This window comes from Peromyscus leucopus, chromosome 4 (assembly GCF_004664715.2).
Source record: "Peromyscus leucopus breed LL Stock chromosome 4, UCI_PerLeu_2.1, whole genome shotgun sequence".
NCBI classification, from domain to species: Eukaryota; Metazoa; Chordata; class Mammalia; order Rodentia; family Cricetidae; genus Peromyscus; species Peromyscus leucopus.
This window is the reverse complement of record NC_051066.1, coordinates 48213860-48235636: the sequence shown is the minus strand read 5'-3', so window position 1 is coordinate 48235636 and position 21777 is coordinate 48213860. Positions and strand designations below refer to the sequence as shown.

At 42.6% G+C, this 21777-nt stretch overlaps 1 protein-coding gene across 2 annotated transcripts in view; it reads right to left on the bottom strand.

The window, feature by feature from the left end:
* Hat1 (histone acetyltransferase 1) overlaps positions 1-17337 on the bottom strand; it is a 57994-nt gene extending 40657 nt beyond the window's left edge. Inside the window, exons 1-2 of one of the 2 annotated variants that reach the window (XM_037204869.1) lie at positions 17319-17337; positions 14108-14212 (exon numbers count right to left, since the gene is read on the bottom strand). In XM_037204869.1, coding sequence (XP_037060764.1) covers positions 14108-14201 — 94 coding nt within the window. In that variant the 5' untranslated portion in view covers positions 14202-14212; positions 17319-17337. Of the gene's footprint in view, positions 1-14107; positions 14213-16560; positions 16816-17318 lie in introns of those variants that run through there. The other variant, XM_028885733.2, reaches the window with a different exon arrangement.
* Between the last annotated feature and the right edge of the window lie 4440 nt (positions 17338-21777).

Here is a 21777-nt window from a genome sequence, read left to right as displayed (position 1 = left end):
TTGAGAATTAAGAAGTAAACTACTTCCCACAGAGGTCACAAATGGCGAGGTGTTTAACTCTCTGAGTTCTTCCCTCACTTTCTTTGGTTTTGTTCATTATCTTTAGAGCTTTTGTTGGTGTAACTTTTAGTATCTTAGAATTTGTAAGTTCACTGAGTGTAATTTTAAGAGAATGTATAGATAATCTTAATTTGCTATAGCATACCATGTATGTAACTTGGATTCAATACTTGTTTAGGAAGAACAAGCCTGCTGGCCTCACCTTGGAGTACCACGTGGCTGATGACCTAGGTCCACCTTGAGTAACAACCATGTCATTTGTTGCCGTCTTGATATCCATGTGACTCAGCCACCCCGTTCTCTAAGGTTTAAAAAAGGGCATGCCATGTGACTTCCCCACCATCTTGGTTAAGGTGACCACGTGGTATAAATCAACTAAGGCAGGACCCATACAACACCTAGACCCACTGCGCCCTGTGCTTATCATTGTATCTCCCTTTTATTAGACTAAGGAGGCAACACCAGGCTTCCAAGATGGTTTATTCTGAAGCTGAGTCATATTTTAAAAACTGGCATTTAGTACAAGCACTTATAAAAGGATCAGGAAAATGAGGTTCCCAGCTTGGAGCAAGAGACCAATTTATTTCCCATCATATAGTCTTCTGTTTCCTCCCATCATACAGTATTCTGCACATGCTGTCAAAATTAAGGCTGAAACAAGTAAGTCAAAACAAGTTTAAAAGTTTATTCAATGTGAAATAATATTCAAGATCAGGTATAATTTTTAAAATTGATTATAAAAGATTGAATGCTTGAGTAAAATGAATTCAATTTACAACACACTTGTGTTAAGTTTCAAATCCTGGACAAATGGCTAAGGTGCCCATTTAACCTAGCAAAGCGGACCTGCAGGCTCCAGGTTCTCCTGTGTCCCTCAGTCCCTATGTGTAACAGGCTATGGCTGCCCTCTACCCCCAAACTCTCCAGCCCAGAGGCTGGGCTGCCCTTCCCCCAGAGGCCCTTCTCTTTATAATCCAGACATTTTGGTTGCCCACCCCTCTTGTCCCTTTGGCCTCCTGGCTGCTGCACCTGGTCCCCTCTCTCCCTTCTCCCTACAGGGCCCACTTCAGTCTGGTCAGGTTCACTCTGGACTCTGCCTCTGGCTATGCTCCCTTTTATCTATAGTAAACTTTCTCCTCCACCATACCTAGGAGCAGTCATGTCCTTTTTTTCCTTTTTATTTCTTTTCATTCAACTAGGCTCAAGTAGTTCCCTTGGATAGAGGACCAGGACCTTTGGATGGAGCAGCATCCCACCAAAGTTAAGTTGCAGGTTAGCTTCCCTACAGGACAAGGATGCATGGGAAATAAGACCTGCCAGAAGTCTGCTGCTTCTACCTCTGGCTGAATAGGTCTGGCCAGCTCCAGCTGCATAGGCCTGACCACTCTATAGGCCAAACAGACATCCTTCTTATGTAAAGATGAATTACTCCTTGTGTCTCACATGACAGGGGATGGATTCTCTTGCCTAATAGAGGATCTCAGAGTCTACACCCATATTCTAAATATCTGAGAGAGGCAAAAAGCAACTATTCTGCCTTCAATATCTTCTGAACTGACCTATGGGAATGCTGTGAACAGGAGAGTCTTGTATATAAAGCTACCACCAATTGCTGTGGGACCTGCATACTGGTTCAATTGGTCATGCCCTTTACCTTTGCACTCAATTCCTCCTCTTAGCAAAAGCTAATTCCAGGGTCTATACCCTAAACACTCATGTTCCTTCATTAAAGGAGGATGCCAGATACTGTCACCCAACTTACAGCTTTGGAAAGTTACTCAGAATATGCAGTGTCTTTTACAGTTGGTTTTGTATCGGTAAAGTCAACAAATGATTCTATTGATATCCTAAGCCTTCATGTTCTTCAGGAGACGACTTAGATGAAGGAGATTCTCTCCAACCTGGGCTCACCTGTGGTGAGCAGACTATAATCTACTCTCTACCCAGATAGAGCCCCAGGGCCAATGCCTATACTCTCACCTTAAAGCCTACAAGAAGTACACTGGCTTTAATAGTGATGTTGGTAGATGTTTTCTAAGAAATTCCAAAAGCCAATATTTGTTAAAGCTCATTTAATTTGGTTATCTTGTTTTATAAATTATGCCTCTAAGCAATCAATCTATTATTAAATAGAACAATGTTAGCCAGGTGGCGGTGGTGCATGCCTTTAATGCCAGCACTCAAGAGGCAGAGCCAAGCAGATCTCTGTGAGTTCAAGGCCAGCCTGGGCTACAGAGAGAGATCCAGTACAGGCACCAAAACTACACAGAGAAAACGACAAAAATGAATGAATGAATAGAATAGAATAGAATAGAATAGAATAGAATAGAATAGAATAGAATAGAATAGAATAGAATAGAATAATGTTAAGAAATATGCTTACTGCTGTCAGTATGTAGTAACCTAAAGATCTGTCCATTGGCAGAAAGAGTAAAGAGTAGGCTTAGCCTTCTTTGTTAGTTCAATCTGTGATGTACATTATTTACTGCAAATTTGACATGAAGCCGTGCAGCGGTGGCACACACCTTTAATCCCAGCACTCTGGAGACAGAATCCAGAGAATCTCTGAATTTGAGGTCAGCCTGGTCTACAAAGTGAGTTCCAGGACAGCCAGGGCCATACAGAAAAACCCCATCTCAGGAAAACAAAACAAAACAATCAAATCTGACATGACTCCTTTCACCTTTCATGTGCTGGTTGAGTGCACATAGTAAAAATGTCAAGATCTTTAAAAGGTTCTTTGATTGGGTTAATTTTAGAAAACTTTGTAAAGTGAATCATTTATTCTTACTAAAGGAGACACTGTTACTAGAAGTATACTTTCTATTTTTGGTTGTGAGCCTAGCCTTTTACAGCTGAGCCATCTCTCCAGCCCGGAAGTATACTTTCTAAATTGAAAATTAAAAATTATTTCTTTTTGGGAAATACAACTTTGTCTTATTATTTATCTCCTATTCCAGGAGACAATATTACATTGTCTCCTGGAACATAACAATTTGATGTTAACAAAAATATGTATTGTCATGTTTTCAAATAGTAGATATGGTCATTTAAGGTAATAATCCCAATTTAAAAAAATTTTACTTTATCAAATTTTACCTAACCTATAATGTAATATTGGTTTTTTGAGACAGTGTTTCTCTGTGTAGCTTTGGAGCTTTTCCTGGAACTCACTCTGTAGCCCAAGCTGGCCTCGAACTCACAGAGATCCACCTGTCTCTGCCTCCCCAGTGCTGGGATTAAAGGCATGCACCACCACCGCCTGGCTTACTGGTACTGTTAATATTTAAAACAAATATACAAAGTAAATCAGATGTAAAACAAGGAATACCAGTAAGATACTTTCTGTTCAGATTCATTCCTTGGATGCTGCTAGGTTTCACTGACTTTTATAAAGCTTCCAGGTTCTTGTTACTTAGACACGAGTCTGGTATAAACAAACAGCTAACTAGTTACCTTACCACCTACAGAACTTTGGTGCATGGTCCAGCCAGTTCTACTATTGCATTTACCTCACACTAATCTTGATGTAAAAGTTTTCTCATGTACTTTATGTCTCCACAAAGCTGTACAGTTATTACCTCCTGACTTATGTTCTGAATCTTTGCCAACTGTTAACTTTTATCATGGCCCCTTGGATGGAACCTCTTTTGAAGCATTTTTTTTTTTAAAGATTTGCTTATTTATCATATATACAGTGTTCTGCCTGCATGTATGCCTGCAGGCCAGAAGAGGGCATCAGATCTCATTACAGATGGTTGTGAGCTACCATGTGGTTGCTGGGAATTGAACTCTGGTCCTTTGGAAGAGTAGCCAGTGCTCTTAACCTCTGAGCCATCTCTCCAGCCCACTTTTGAAGCACTCTTAACTGCTGCTCCCATCACTCTTCTGTCAGCTTTGAAGCAGTTACTGAAATGCTTCCAAACTCTTAAAAGCAATTTGGGTGACCTCTAAAAGGGGACTAATGGGCAATGGGCCATCCAACTGATCCCTTTTCTTGCCACTCTGGACATTGTTTTCAGGACTTAGAACGAAAACAGCTGGACTGAAGCCTCGTTTGCATCAATTAACCTTTTGGTCTCACCATCTCAGATCAGCTTAACATCTTTCAGGACCAGCTCAACTCCTTGACTGCTGTAGTATTCCACAATTAAAAAGGACCAGATCTGACTACTGGGATGGGATTTGTGCTCTCCTCTATGAACATGCTGCTTCCAGGCCAACACATCCTAACTGCTTTGAAACAGGGCCTCCAGACAGGGACCAGACTTCAACCACAAGCCTCCTCCTATGTATGGGCTCTGGTTCCCTCCTCCTCTAGCTCCTCCCCTTGATCACTCCTTTCCGCATTATTATCCTCATACTTACGGTTTTGTCCTGTCTGAATGTTTTGCTTACTGAACTTTACCCTCTACCCAAACAAAATGCTACATGCAAGTTCTCCCAATAGCTTGCATCCCACAACAGTCCGTGTGTTTCCAATACATCCACAAAAAGATCTTTTAGATGCTGTGGAGAAACTTTGGCTAAAATGGACCTTCATCCCTTTCACCCCAAGCCAAATACAACTCTTTACATTAGTCCTCTATCTTCTTCTCCTGCCCCCTTCCTTTGATGCGCTGTAGCTCCCTGCTACTTCTGCTAGCTCATTCTGGTGCAACAGTCCTGGCAATGGGACCAGTCACTGTCACCCTGAGTCAACTCTATGCCCACTTTCTCCCACCTCTGTTCCTCCTCATTCCTCAACCTTCCCGGCAAATTTTAGTTCTACTCTGTGATCAAATTATCTACTTGCAACCTTCTCATAATTATTTTCCAAATCTCTTCAGGAACACAGGTTGGCATCACCTGATCCAATTCAGCCAATTAAAATAAGACTCTCCCGATACATGACAAGAGTACCCCCTCTTCAATGGACTCAGATCTATTCCCCTCACTGACAAGGACGCTCCTCAGCAACAAACAGCTATAACACCCCTGCTCTACATTTTGACTATCCTCTCAGAATTAGGAATGATAGTCTCCTGCCAAAAGATTACATTTCCCAGCTTCTCTTGCAGACTATATAAGTAATTTCCACCCCTATAACAGGCCACATCCCAGCTTCCTCTGTTGACATTTTGGCCATCCATACACATGGGTAACAGTGTTTCCACAGCTGCCTTTTAATGATCTAACATTGGTAATGGTGTCTCTTCACAGCAACAGAAAAGACACCAGGACAAAAGTTGGTACCAGGGACTGGGCTATTTCGGTGACAGGCCTGGCCATGTTGCCTGTTGGAAGAAGGACCGTGGGACTCTGAACTAGGAGAGCAGTTGAAGGCTTTAGCAGGGCTAATGGCCCGTCCTAGTGAAGGCACTGGAGACAGCAGTGCCGAGAGCGATGTGGACCATGCCGGCCCTGCTCAATAGTCTTCAGGGGTCAACATTAGCAACTTGGTGAGAGTCCATATTGACAAAGAAATGGAGCTTCATTTTGCCTTTTCTTGAGAATCTGTCAGAGGCTAAATTGAAGTTTTTGGATTAATGGCAATGGCAGAGATTTCAAGACAGCCTAGTACTGGCTATGCCACATGGCTATTAGTGGTGATTATACAGATCTACAATGAAAAAAAGAAAATAGGGCAAAAAAAATGTAGTTTGAGGAGAAAGAGAGTAACAGGAAATTTTAATGTTGGAGTCAAATCCTGTGCTCAGAGAATTTTTGTTTGTTTGTTTGGTTTTTCGAGATAGGGTTTCTCTGTGTAGCTTTGGAGCCTGTCCTGGAACTCACTCTGTAGCCCAGGCTGGCCTCAAACTCACAAAGATACGCCTCCCTCGTGCTGGGATTAAAAGCAAGTGCTACCACCGCCGCCGCCGCCGCCGCCGGGCAAGACGAGAAATTTAAAGAAAGATTTAAGGAAATAAAGGGAGTGGTGCCCTGTGGTAGTCTGAATACAACTGGCTTCCATACTCTCATAGGGGTGGCACTGTTAGGAAGCATGGCTTTGTTGGAGTGGGTGTGACCTTGTTGGAGGAAGTGTGTCACTGTAGGGGTGGGCTTTGAGGCTTCCTATGCTTAGGATACTTGTCCAGTGTCTCAGTGAACTTCCTGTTGCCTACAAGCCAAGATGTAGCCAGCACCATGTATGCCCTGCACACAGCCATGGTCCCCTAGAGTAAACTCCTGAAACTGTAAGCAAACCACCCCAATTAAATGCTTTCTTTATAAGAGTTGTTAGAGTCATTGTGTCTCTTTATGGACAGAAACCCTAAGACATGCCCCAAGGGAAAGACTCCACCCAGCTAAGCTTCCAAAATGTTGTTATTCAACAAAGGAAAGCACTAAGTCAAAGCTTATACAAATGTAGTTCAGGGAGGGGGCAGGTTCCAGACAGGCAGCAGAACAGCCCCAGTGAAGCGTTCTGGCTTCCTCAACAAAAATAAAGGAGCTGTGCAAAGGCTTCCTTCAAGGTTAAAGAATCCTGGGGTTGGGGATTTAGCTCAGTGGTAGGATTCGATCCTCAGCTCCAAAAAAAAAAAAAAAAGAATCCTACTGAGGCCCAGAAAGGTCATTGTGTGAAAGTTACAAAAGTGAAGCTTGGATTGTGTTAAAAACCCCCAAGATGTGGGAGACACAGCCATGGGATATTTGCTAAGGAGGTTTGCATACAAGATGTGGAACCAGCCTCCAAAAAGGAATTTGTTGCAGTTAACAAAGCTGAAAAAATGGGAGATCTGAAGAGCCCTTTGTCATCAAACATTGTTAGGATTTGGAGTTTGCCCTGCTGGGTTTCAGTTTTTCTTTGGTCCAGTATTTCCTCACTATACCTACCCACCCCTCCCTTTGGTAAAGGATATTCTGGGCCACTGTATGTTGAAAATATGTAATTTACTTTATGTATTTTGATTTTACAGGGGGCTACAGTTAAGACATTGCCTTTAGTCTAAAAAGAGACTTTGAACTTTGGGACTTATTAGTGTTGATACTGTAAAGGACTATGGGGACTTCCAAAGTTAGACTGTAACACATTTTACATTATGATATGGCTACAAGCCTGTGAGGGCCAGGGAGTGGAATTTGGTGCTTTGAACCATAGTCCCCATGGACTCATATATTTGAATGTTTGGTTCCCAGTTCAGGGACTATTTACAAAGGAATCAGTGACCTTGCTGGAGTAGGTAAATCACTGGAGGTAGGCTCTGGGGTTTCAAAACTTGTCTCTCTCTGACACTTGCTTGTGGATCAGATGTAAGCTCTCAGCTACTGCTCCAGCATCATGCTTACCTGCCTGCTAGCATGCTCCCCAACATGACGATCATGGACTAACACCATGAAACTGTAAGCAAGCCCCCAATTAAATGTTTCCTCTTATAAATTCCCTTGGTCATGGTGTCTCTTCACAGCCATGAGTAGTAACTAAGACACTACCTAGGGCAGACTAATAACTGACAAAGAGAGTCCTTTCCCCTCTTATATGCTCAAAGATATCGAATCTTGAAGTACCTCCTTTTCTCCCCAGTAATTTTTCCTATCTGATATTCTTGACATCAACATATGAACACAGTGTTAGCCCTCCCTCCCCCTTTTAAAATCTTATCCCACTAGAGACATGGCCCAGTGGTTAAAAGTACTTATTGCTCTTGAGCAGTTTGGCTCCAGCACCCACATCAGGCTGCTTACAACTGCTTGTAAATCCAGCTCCAGAGAATCCCACACCCTCCTCTGGCCTCCACATGCTCAGACATAGATGCATAGAAACCCATGAATAAAAATAAGTCTTTTAAAATTATCTTAAAGCTGAGCAGTAGTGGCACACACCTTTAATCCCAGCAGAGGCAGTTGGCTCTCTGTGAGTTCAAGTTCAGACTGATCTACAGAGTGAATTCCAAGACAGCCAAGGCTACAAAGAAAAAGCCTGTCTCAAAAACAAAACCAAAAAAAAAAAAAAAAAAATTATCTTCTGATAAGATTAGTATCTGATAAAGTAGAAGTCAATATAAAGCAAGATGAGGAGCTAAAGAGAGGACAACAAAGATGATATGTCCTTATTACCAGAGATAGAGGAGAAATACTTTATAACAAAGTTATAAATTCATGGATAGGGATGTAGTTCAATTGGTAGAATGCCTAGCATGCACGAAGCCCTGGGTTTGATTCCACAGAATCTTGACTTGGCATCACACACCTATAATCCCACCACTGAAGAGGTGGAAAAAAGTCAGTAATTCAAGATCATCTTGACTACATCTAAGTCTGAGGCCAGACTAGGCCAAATAAAACCCATTTCAAAAACAAAATAAATTTAAAAAGCCAATTTTACTGTCATAAACAAGACACAAGTGTCAATTTAAGGATTATAAGAATAGTGGTTCTCAACCTTCCTAATGCTGCAACCCTTTAACACAGTTACAATACAATTAATACTGAAAAATTATTTTTTAAAAATCCTTTTTTTAAAATTTATTTAATTTTATTTTATGTGCATTGATGTGAGGGTGTCAGATCCCTAGAACTAGAATTACAGTTGTGAGCTGCCATGTGGGTGCTGGGAACTGAACCTGGGTCCTCTGGAAAAACAGCCAGCCAGCTCTTAACCACTGAGCCATCTCTCTAGCACCATAAAATTATTTTTGTTGCTACTTTTTTTTTTTTTTTTTTTTTTTTTGGTTTTTTCGAGACAGGGTTTCTCTGTGTAGCTTTGCGCCTTTCCTGTAACTCGCTTTGGAGACCAGGTTGGCCTCGAACTCACAGAGATCCGCCTGGCTCTGCCTCCCGAGTGCTGGGATTAAAGGCATGTGCCACCACCACCTGGCTTATTGCTACTTTATAACTGTAATTTTGCTACTGTGATGAACCATAGTGTAAATACCTAGTATGCAGGGTATCTGATATTCAACCCCCATGAAAGGGTCGTTCAATCCCCAAAGGAGCTGTGACCTACAGGTTGAGAACCACTGGACTAGAGGATGTGTAGCTCAGCAATAAGAATACAAATTATCAAGAGATTAACATGAGGCTGAAGAGATGGCTCAGCAGCTAAGAGTATTTGTTGCTCTTGCAGAGGGCCTAGGTTAGGTTCCCAGCTCACAACAATCTATTTCAGGAGATCTGACCGTCTCTTCTGATCTCCAAGGGCACCAGGCACACATGTAATGCACACTAGGGCTCTTTGGAGAAATGTTAATTCAGGGACTACGAAGACCTGAATTTGGATTTAAGAGCCCTCAAAACAAGTCAAGTGTGGTCTCACATGCACCTGTAACCTCAGTGTTGTAGACGATGGAGACAGGAAGATAACTGGGCTTGCCAGCTGCCAGCCTAGCAGGGAAAAAAAATGAAAGCTCCATGCATAGGGAGATCCTGCCTCAAAGGAATAAGTTGGAGAGCAATAAGGGTAGAACATTCAATAAACATCCTGCATGTGCATCCAGACACACATGTACATAGGCTACAAACACATACAGACTTCTGATCACACCCACTACACATATGAAAACAGCAAAAACATTTAAAAAATCAAAATCAACATTGACAAGGATATGGAAAAATTGGAACTTTGTTCATTATTTGTAGTATGTAAAAATGGTACAGTATGGCATGGCAGTTCTTTTAAAAATCACAAATATAGCTGGGCTACTATAGTGGCACACACCTTTAATCCCAGCACTCTGAGTTCGAGGCCACCCTGATCTACTAAGTGAGTTCCAGGACCAAGAAGCCCTGTCTCAAAAAGGGGGGGGGACAACCCCCCCAAAAAAAAGGAATAGCAACTAGCAATTACTAAGTATTTTCTACATGTCAAGAGTATTTGCATTGAACTTCGTAACTAAAATTGAATGCTATTAACTACATGCTGTGGATATCGTTCTATATAAATAAAACACTGATGGCCAGTGACCAGGCAGGAAGTAGGTGGCCAGGCAGGAAGTAGGTGGGACAAGGAGAGAGGAGAATTCTGGGAAGCGGAAGGCTGAGGGGGGAGACACTGCAGCCACCGCCAGGACAAGCAGCATGTGAAGACTCTGGTAAGCCACCAGCCATGTGGCAAAGTATAGATTTATAGAAATGGGTTAATATAAGATAAAAGAACAGTTAGCAAGAAGCCTGCCACGGCCATACAGTTTATAAAAAAATATAAGCATCTGAGTGATTATTTTATACGTGGATTGTGGGACTGCAGGGTTTGGGGAACCTGGAGAGAAGCCCTCCAGCAACAAATGGTGCCCAACGGCTCAAGTTTCCACCTTAAACCTGAGAATATTTAATAACCAATTCTAAACAGAGCCAAAACCAGGTTCCTGCTTCTTGTCTCATACCGGCAGCTAGACGCCACAAAACGCAGGTTTGAACACTGGCGGTTCCTGGCGTGCGCGTTTGACCGGCAGTATGGCGGGAATGAGGCGTCTGTCAGCGGCACATTAAGCTGTGTGGTAGATTTAGTCTTTACTAGTATTAAAAAAAAAAAAAAAAAAAAAAAAAAGAGGTTTCTGGGCTACACGCTGCTTTGTTAAAAGCGTAGACCCACTATTTCTGAGAATTAATGGCTCCCAGAGCTGGCGGAAAATGTACCACCGCCATGTTGGGAAGCTGAAGTGGACAGAGCCAGCAGCCACAGCGCCGTTTCAGGCTTAAAGAAAAAATATATACCGTTATATAAACAAATAGTATCTAAAAATAAAGTGTTTTAAAAAAAACAGCAAAGGTAATAAGCCACGTAAAGATGGCTATCACACATAAAATCTGGATTATGTTGTCTTTGATATTCATAACTAAAGAAAAACATTTGATTATAAAAGCTGTTCAGTTATGCCAAAATGTATATTTTAAAGGTACCTTGACTTCAAAATTTGGATATAAGGATATGTTACTTTGGAAAAGAGGTTCTGCTTTTGTTTCCACAGAAAGCCAGAGGCTGTGGATTTGTTCCAGATTAAGACAGGTTTCACCAGTCAAGACCCCCTGAAAGGTCTCCGATGACACCATGGCCCAGATGATCCAACATCCAGAGCGGTTTCAAGGCAACTGGTTCACACAATACAGCCTCACGGACTACCCCATAGACCTAAAATTTTCTTTGCGTCCCCATAAGATACAGCGCTCCCCTCCAGCAGGAAGTAGTAAGAGATGCTACGCCCAAATTCCCAAATATACCAAGCTGGCTTTAGAGGTGGAATTGGCTCACTCCCCCTCTAAACCCAGACATATTGCTTTAAAAAAAAAAAAAATGGTTAAGAGATTCTTGTGTCCCAAATCAGAAGAGCCCTCTGGTGTGGGACAGAGAAAAAACAATATTTTTATTTAAAACAGGTTGATTAAAAATGTGATCTTTTTCTAAAAAAGAAAAGGGGATATGATATAGATATATAGGAGGATATGGAGATGATAAAAGAGTAGATTAATGAACCTACTTTTAAAGAACTTGTTTAAAATGTTTTACATTGGTATAGATTTTAGTTTATGTTTAAAATATTTTATATTGGTATAAATTTTAGTTTATTGATACAAACTTGAAGTTAATTTTGTTATACTGTATGTATGTATATATATATATATTCTTGTTTGAGGTATTATGTTTATGTAACTCATTTAAAATTGTAATGGATAATTAAAAAATAGATTAATAATTAGTCATCTATGATAATCATATCTGTAGTCATGTTAGTTAAGTCTTCTAGGTATACATAGATATATTTCAGATAGATAGGTAATCTTCAAACACTTCATAGACCTAGAGAATATGGCATTTAAATAACTTAGAATTCTGTTGACGTGAGACACAATTGCTCCTGGCTGCACCAATTGATCCCGAGAGAATGTTGGGCTTCTAAGACATTTCCATTTGGAAGTTTGTCTTTTTGGCACAAAATGGCCTACTGGGCAAAGAACTGCCCTTGCCTTGATGGCTGACAGTACAAATGCAATGCTGTCCTTTCTGGACAAGCAGGACACAAGGAAAGCAACCACTGTACTCTGCCAAGACAGGGTAAGATGGTCTTTCAGAAATCCTGCTTCTGAAAATGGTCTGTCAGATACTCTAGGCCTATAGCCAATTTGAATGCACCAACAATGCTGAGAAACATTAAGTGACTGTCCAGGCTGCCAGCTGTCTTGGTCTACTTTTGCAAGATTCCCGAAAGTTGCTTGCATCCATCTACCATTTCTCAGGTACCATTATGTTCCTTCTCAGGTCTTTGATGTGGTTGAAGACTAGATAGTTGTAATTTCCTCAATTATGATAAAAGATAAGTTAGATATAAAACCTTAAACTCACAAATATAAGATAGATAGGACATCATCTTTAATATTGTAACTGCAATTCTTGCTTGATAGTTGTTTTGTTATATGTAATTTTACCATGTTAAAGTTAAAACCTTCCTTTTTAAAAAAAAGAAGAAAAGGGGAAGTGCTGTGGATATCGTTCTATAAAAATAAAACACTGATGGCCAGTGACCAGGCAGGAAGTAGGTGGCCAGGCAGGAGGTAGGTGGGACAAGGAGAGAGGAGAATTCTGGGAAGCGGAAGGCTGAGGGGGGAGACACTGCAGCCACCGCCAGGACAAGCAGCATGTGAAGACTCTGGTAAGCCACCAGCCACGTGGCAAGGTATAGATTTATAGAAATGGGTTAATTTAAGATATAAGAACAGTTAGCAAGAAGCCTGCCACGGCCATACAGTTTATAAGTGATATAAGCGTCTGAGTGATTATTTTATACGTGGATTGTGGGACTGCGGGGCTTGGTGGAGCTTGGAGAGAAGCTCTCCAGCAACAACTACATTTTAGAGAGGAAGAAACTAAGGTATGGAAAGCAATGTAATCAGGATTCCCAAATGTTTATTTCTTCTACTTAAGCACACGATTTTACTAAACTTAATTTTGCCACCAACTAATTTTGAAACATTTCTACTGTGCACAAAAATAAATTCCATGCCTACCCTGTTCTTACATTTTGCCTGGGGTAATGATTCTCTACTGTCAATCTTTTTGTTTGGTTGTTTGGTTGGTTTTTTAAGACAGGGTTTCTCTGTGTAGCTTTGTGCCTTTCCTGGAACTCATTTTGGAGACCAGGCTGTCCTCGAACTCAGAGATCCACCTGCCTCTACCTCCTGAGTGCTGGGATTAAAGGCGTGTGCCGCCACCACCCGGCTTCTACTGTCAGTCTTTATGGATGTCTTTTCTGAACGTTTCATACAAATGGAACCATACATTATGGTGACTTTTCCTGGCTTCTTTTACTTAGCATGTTCTGAAGTTTCTCCACATTGTGGCAGGTATAGGGACTCCATTCCTTTTTACTGTCAGATAGTATTCCATTGAACAGAGCATACTTTATCTGTTTACCAACTGGTGTTTTATCTGAGTTGTTTATACCACTTGGCTATTGTGAATAATACACCTACTGAGCACTCATGTGTTTTTAGATGAACAACATCTTCACTTCTCTTGAACAGACACCTAATAGAACTGTTGGCTCATATATGTAATTTATGCTTATTTGTTTTTTAAAACCAAGCTAAAGTTATTATCTTATTTTAGATACTTACCACTAATATATGAACTTTTTCCACATCCTCACCAACACCTGCTATTGGCTATCTTTTTTTTTTTTTTTTTTTTCTTTAAATTGTGCTCTATTTGCATGAATGCCTACAGGCCAGAAAAGGGCATCAGATCTCACTACAGATGGTTGTGAGCCACCGTGTGGTTGCTGGGAATTGAACTCAGGACCTCAGGAAGAACAGCCAGTGCTCTTAACCTCTGAGCCATCTCTCCAGCCCCAGCTATCATTTTCAAAAGCAAGAAAGTAAATATTATTAAGAAGCTGAGATTACATGTACCTGTACGTTTTTGTCACAGGATCTTTCCCATGTGTTAAACTGCCATCTTCCATCTACCCATTGCATGGCCTAACTCAAGACTGCATACAACCTCAACGTTCACACATGCAGGAAATACCAGTTGCGTAATTATTCTTAACATAAAATTTTATTTCAAATTTTAAAAGGCTATCTTATATACACATTCAGTTGCATACATAAAATCATTCTGAAATTACATACGTACCTAATTTCAGTTCAATCGCTGTGTTGGTATTACATTTGTACTCAGCCAATTTCTTCTCCACTGCACTCTTATATTCTACCAGAAATTTCTCCATTGCACCAAATCCTAGAAGAGGTTTTGAAAGGTTGGTTGAAAGTGATTTAAAAACCTACAAGCAGGATTTTTATTTGAAGTGGTCTAAGGATAAGATGGAAAACATGGTACAATAGTACATATCACTCTCCACAAACCCTTCAGTAAGTATACTGCAAATGAATGCCTCATAAAACAGAATGAAAACAAAACCACTTTTGAGCCAGGCCTATAATTCCATCATGTAGGAGGCTAAGACAGACCTGAGCTAGAGGCCAGTGTACCCTGCATAATGATCACCTATTTCAAGAAATCTCTATGTTACAGAAATTACCTATAAGTATGTAGTACATCAGACCCATTTCTCCTTCAATAACTCAAGCTAAGAAAGTCTTAATTGACGGGCACCAAAGGAGGAAGTGGTGGGGCTCAAATTTGAATTTTGATGTAATTCTCATTGTACAGTAACTCTTTTATGATACGAGGGTACTTCAATACCCTACTTAACAGATTCATCTGGTAGAACAATCCTGTCTTAAACACCTGCAAACCTGAAACTACATACTTTGTTAATCCAGCCTATCTATAAAAGTGGAGTGTTTAACATGTAGTGATACAATGTGAAGGCACTAGGGGAAAATGCCACAAGAAGCTATTCATCACTTCAAAAGATAGGTAACTGTAAAAAAGAAAATGCATCAAAACACTTCAACGACAATTTAAACTTGTTTGTTTGTTTTTTTGAGACAGCGTTTCTCTGTGTAGCCCTGGCTGTCCTGGAACTCATTCTGTAGACCAGGCTGGCCTGGAACTCACAGAAATCCTCCTGTCTCTGCCACCCAAGCGCTGGGATTAAAGGTGTGCATCATTGCCCAAACCCTCTGACTATTCTGATCAAAGACTAGGAATGAGTCTCAGGAGGTGGGACAACTGGACACAGGGCACAGTGCTGAGGAGGAGGGGGTGGGTGACATGCGCTCTCCGGCCCCTCTTTGACAGTTTTCTAACTATACATTCCTAGAGATGGAATTAAATAACGGAGCTAAGGCTGGGTTTGCACCACAGGGACAATGTGTGTCTATCACATCTGAGGCTTAGTTCCTTCCCCAGCACTTCAAAAACAATACCTTTCATTGTTTTTAATTTTATGCATTTGGATATTTTGTCTGAATGAGTTTATGTACCACATGCATGCAGAGCCCATGGTGGCCAGTAAAAGGTATCAGATCACCTGGAACTGGAGTTAAAAACAATTGTAAGCCACTGGGTGGGTGCTGGGAATCAAACATGGATCCTCTGGAAGAGCAGCCAGTGCTCTTAACCACTGAGCCATGTCTTCACCTCATAATACCTTAATTTTCAAAAGTAAGTGGCAAGCGCCTATAGTCATCAAGGTCAAGACTTCCCAACTTCGTGGCTGGGGCACCCCATATTTAAAATATTCAACACGGGACTGAGGATGCAGCTTGCTTGGGAGAGTGCTTGCCTGGCATACATGAGGCCCTGGGTTCAATTCTCCCATCACACAAAACAAAACAGTGAACCTAACCAGCAAACAGGAATCATTTGGGGCATCCTAAAATCATCTCAATGTAATGTGATACAATACGTTGTGTGAACCACTTCGTGGTTTGTCTGTATTTTTATTTCTAGCTGAGCTAAGGATTGACCCTGTGGCATCATATACACCAGATAGGCACTTTACCACTGAGCCGCACTCTCATCCTTGTAAATATATATCATAAACACTGAAGACCAGAAGACTCAAATGAATGAACCAGAACAAGAGACCACTACTACATACAGTACAGAAGTCCCACTCGAAGAGAGAAGTTAGGCTGTGCAAAAACGTCTTTCTCAAAGGACGTCTAGAAAACGATCTCAGGAATCCTGAAGGGTCCCAGAGCTAGAGTGTGCCCTGCACCGGGTCAGAGAAGGACTGCGCTCGCACACAAGTTGTCTGGGGAAGATGGGCAGGACCCTGGGAGGATGCGGGGGTGGGGGGGAGGGCGGGAACCCGACCCCGTGGACCACATCAGGACCGCCGTGGGCAGAGTGAGACGGAGAAAGCAGGCCCCGAGGCATACCGCGCTGCACCAGGCGAAATCGCGCGCTCCTCCCGGGGTTCGCCGACCCCCCGCCCCCGGCAGCGCCCGGTGGCCCACGGGAGGCGCGGAGCGCAAACACTGGGGGGCGGCGGCGCCGAGCGCGGCCCACCGGGAGCCAGCCTCAGACGCTCGCTGCCTCGCGGCACGGAGGGGCCCTTCTGGAACTTCGGCTAGAGCTCGAAAGTTCCAGGCAGCCCCTGTCACAGCCGCCCCGACGTTCTCCTCCAGAACCACCCGCCTCCTCCCCTTGCTAAACTTTTCCCGGGAACTTACCCGCCATTTCCGAGCGGTGAGCGCCCGCGGCTGAGGAAGGACAAATCAACCCGCGCGCTCCCGGGCCGGAAGTGACCGCACCGGCTGACGCATTTTCCCCCGCCCCGTCTCGGGGCGGCCCGAGCCAATGAGAGGCGGAAGCCCGCGGCCGCGCGGCGGCGGAAGTGCCTCCGGGGGCGGGGCTAGGGCCGTGAGAAGGCGCGAGCGGTTGCCTAGCCACCGCGAGGGCGGGCGTCGGCGCCGCTGCTCTGGGGCGCCCGAGGGCTGCGGCTCGCCGCTGGCGGCGGGAGACTTTCTTGGGAGTTGACGTTAATGCTCAGACAGCTCAGGGAGATTTTTCCCTCGCCCTCCTAGAGGTTGAAAACCCTTCCCTTGGACCGAGCTCATGTGTTTATGTGGAGGTTTCATTCCGCCCAAGTTTTAAACTTTGTACTTGTTTCTGCTTTCGCCATAACCCAGTTTAAATCGTTTTCTCTGTGTATTTTATTCGTATTTTGGAGCTGGGTATCCAACTCAGAGTCATGCTTATGCTGGGCAAAACACTTTGTCCCTTATGATTTCAATATGATAAACAGTGTCCTATTGAAGAACTCAGGGGTGGTGGTGGCGCACGTCTTTAATCCAGCACTCGGGAGGCAGAGGCAGGCGGATTTCTGTAAGTTGGAGGCCAGCCTGATCTACAGGGCGAGATCCAGAACAGCCAGGCTACACAGAGAAACTCTGTCTCAAAAAAAAAAAAAAAAAAAAAGATTTATTACCTTGGCTTATACGGTACAGTTGGAGAGGTTATCTCACTGCAAAGGCCAAGAACCTGGTAGTTGTTCAGTCCACAGAGACAGGAGCTGCAGCAGTCCCAATCTGCTCCTGAAGACCTGAGGGATTCCAGGAGAGCGGCTGGTTCTCTGCCTATGGAAGAAGCTGATTCTAACATAAACTGAGGAATCAGCAGCAGCACCAACAGGATAGATGAACTTCCCAGCAAGAGGCAAAACAGCAAAGCTTTCCCACTTCCTTTTATCTGGGCCACTACCAAGAGGTGCTGCCCACGGTTAGGGTGACAGAAGCACCATGGTGAGCTTCTCCAGGCCCCAGCCTCTACTAGTCCTGACCTGAGTTTCAGTTAAGTTTCAGTTTCTGTTTGGGTCTCAGTTCCTGTTTCGGTTTCTGATACGGCAGATGGGGGAGATACTGCACACCAGGCGTGAGTCAACGTTTACAGCCCCGGCTCGCATGACCAGTCATGCTTAGGATGACTTAATCCCCTCCTGGTTGTCTATAAAAGGAGCCTGCGAGCCTCTTTCCGCTGTGTGGGGCTTTGGGATCAAACTCAGGCTGTCAGGTTTGGCAGCAGGTACCTTCACCTGCTGAGCCATTTTAGGATCCTCTCTCCCCTTTCTGATCTATCATTAGTACCATTGACGTCATCTTCCTATCTGGACATTATGGCTGTAATCTTGTCTATATTTGAGAGTTTAAGAAAAAGGATATCAGTGTTCTCTCTCCTCCATAAATATATAATCCGTATATATGTATATATCCAAGTCTTTCCTCTCAGGTGATTTTAGGTTGTGCCAAGTTGACAGTTAAAACTAACCATCATACTTGGTAGGATAGTCTAGAATTAATATGTTCTGTAGATTTAGACAAGAAAATATAGCCGTAGTGATGGATTATGCCTAACTCTTTGCACTTGGGAGTATGCGGCAGGATTATCACTCATCAGTTTGAGGTCAGGATGGGCTACAGATTGAGGAAATTGTGCCAGAAGAGGAGGAGGATGAGGAAAGGGCAGAAGGGAGGAAGAGAATGAGGACCAAAGAGTAGCGGGGCAAAGTGACACATACCTGTAACCCTGCACTTAGAAGGTGGAGGAAGGAACTCAGGTCATTCTTGGCCACAGAAGCTTGAGGCCAGCTGTACTGTGTGAGGTCCTGTCTTTAAAAAAAAAAAAAAAGAGAGAGAGAATCCCAGCACTCGAGAGGCAGAGGCAGGTGGATCTCTGTGAGTTTGAGGCCAGCCTGGTCTACACAGTGAGTTCTAGGACAGCCAGGGCTGTTACACAGAGAAACCCTATCTTAAAAAAAAAAAAAAAAAGAAAAAAAAAAAAAAGAAAAAAAAAAAAGAGAGAGAGAGAGAGAGAGAAAGAAGAGAAAGAGAGAAAGAAAGAAAGAAAGAAAGAAAGAGGAAGAAAGAAAGAACCGGGGCAGTGGTGGCATATGCCTTTAACCCCAGCACTCAGGAGGCAGAGGTAAGTGGATCTCTTTGAGTTCCAGGATAGAGAGTTCCAGGACAGCCAGGGCTACACAGAGAAACCCTGTCTTGAAAAACCAAAAAAGAAAAGGAGGTGGACAAGGAAGGAAGCAAGAGAAAGAGAATCAGCCCAAGGAAGGGAAATTGCCAAGTTTTTTGTTGTTGTTGTTGTTGTTGGTTTTTTGTTTTGTTTTGTTTTTTGTTTTTGTTTTTCGAGACAGGGTTTCTCTGTGTAGCTTTGCGCCTTTCCTGGAACTCACTCGGTAGCCCAGGCTGGCTGACTCACAGAGATCGTGTCTGCTCGATGCTGGATAAAGGCGTGCCACACCCCCTGCGGAGATTGCCAAGTTTACCCTCAGTTTTCTACAGTCCCTGGAAGAACCCAATTCTCCAGATACTCAGCTATGTAGAGATGCACTTCCTGAATATAAAGATCAGAAAAGTGAGGACGCTAAGATCCTTTTTCTTAAACTCTCAATTATAGGTAAAGATTAGAGCCATAATGTCCAGATAGGAAGATGAAGTCAATGGTACTAATGATAGATCAGAAAGGGGAGACAGGACCCTAAAACGGCTCAGCAGGTGAAGACACTTGCTGCCAAGCCTGCCAGCCTGAGTTTGATCCCAAGGCCCCACATAGCAGAAAGAGGGAACCCACCCTGTAAGGTGTCCTCTGACCTCTTTATCACACACACACACACACACACACACACACACAGGGAAATAAATAATTTCATTTTAAAAATTAAAAAGGAAAAAAACAATCTTTAAAATATTTTTTCAAAATAACAAAATTTATCATTTTCCAGATCCTAGGACAAGGTAATATATTGGTAATTATTAATATTAATGTCATTAATTATCATTAGTATATTAACAATCATGTATATTTACCTTGTCCTAAAGAGAATTTTGGTATGTGATTGATAAAACTGCAGAATGCATTTCTACAAAAGGCCTGTGTCCTTCTGCTGTATGTGAGCAGGGCCACTGAGCCGTTCAGTGTTCAGTGACCTATGAGTCCGGCTCTACTACTATTTCCTGGTTGACCTTGTTTCCTTTATGGAGTTAATTATACCTTCCCAGATATCAAACTGAGTTCTTTGAAAATCAAATGGATATTTATAGACGAGCCTTGTAAACTCTGACATGCTGTGTAAATATGAACTGATAACATGATAGCATTGAGTCTAGCAAAACTCTGTAAAAGACATTTCTCTTTTTGTGTGTGTATGTATGGTGTTTGTGTGTATGTGTATTTGTGGAGGGGCATGCATGTGCTGTGGCTCACATGCAGAGATCAGAGAACAACTCTGGATATTATCTCTTGCTTTCCACCTTATTTTGAGTTGGAGACCATCACTTGATCTCTGTCATACCCCTCCCATACCTCGTGCATAATGTTAGCTCTCCATGCCTCCCATTTCACCATAGGAATCCTGAGATTATAGGCACATGCTACTGCACCCTACATGCTGGGGACATGAGCTCAGGTCCTTATTCGTGTGAGGAGGCCAGTACTTTCACACACTGAGATAGCTCCCCAGCCCAAAGATGCTTCTCTCTTCAGAGTAAAAGGTCATATTACACTGTAAGGAATTAACTAGCAACTATATATCCGCTACAGGCAGAGTATATATAGACAAATCAATTTTACCATCCTGTCTGAAATCTGTAGAAGGCATTTTTAAATATAGTATAGGAAATATGGTCAGAGGAGAGTGAGTGGAGGCTGGGATGATAGCCCAGTCAGCAAAGTGCTTGCTTTATAAGCATCAGGGTCTGAGTTCGATCCCTTAGAACCCCCACACACAAAACCCAAGCTATAATTTTGAAGCAGTGAATAATCTACCTTTTTACCCTATCATTTCTATAACACATATATAGTATAATAAAAACCCTCAAATTTGTATCAATATACAAAAATCCAAGCCAATGTAAAATATTTAAGACAAGTAGTTGCTTTTTTGGTTTAAAAGTAGATCCAATAATCTACCCTTTTATCTTATGTCTTATCCACCCTTTTTCTTTTCAAAACAAGATCCCTGAATGTAGCTAGAGTTTCCCTGCCTTGCCCACAGTCAGGACAAATCTTTGTCACCCACCAGTCCCATAGCCGCTCAGACCCAACCAAGTAAACACAGAGACTTATATTGCTTACAAACTGTATGGCCGTGGCAGGCTTCTTGCTAACTGTTCTTATAGCTTAAATTAATCCATTTCCATAAATCTATACCTTGCCACGTGGCTCGTGGGTTACTGACATCTACACACGCTGCTTGTCCTGGCGGAGGCTGGCAGTGACTTGACTCAGCCTTCCACTTCCCAGAATTATTCTCCTCCTTGTCCCGCGTATACTTCCTCCTGCCTGACTACTGGCCAATTAGTGTTTTATTTACTAACCAATCAGAGCAACACATTTGCCATACAGAACATCCCACAGCACCTGAATCTAATCTTCTTTGTTCAGCTTTTTTCCTGATCATTACCAATAACAACTTGTAACTAACCCTCCTAAATGATAACAAATATCCATAACCCACTGAATGACAAAAAAACCACCCACCCCACCTCTTGAGAATGTGGACATCCTGTTCTTAAAATTACTTCCTGCTGTCTGGGGGTGATGGCATCTTTAGGGGATCCTGAAAAAAAAATTGGGATAATTGTCGAGTCCTTGAAGAGCTTCCTCTATCATTTGTTGTCCAGTCTCTGTGTAATGGGAAAGTGCTGGGCTTGTCTCAAGTCCTGGCTAGAGTAGTCTGTGAGGCTGAATCATCTCAGCCAGCCACCCTGAAATTGTCCTGAGCAGTGTATAGTCCAAAGCTGATCTTTAGGTGGTGTTTGTCAGCTTAGTGGTGTTATAGTGCAAGGTGGAATCATGTCATTGTGGCGCCCCATCCTCCTTTTGGAGACTTCAGAGATTGAATTAGGCCAGATTATTCCTTTTCTTGGTAATTTTTTCTA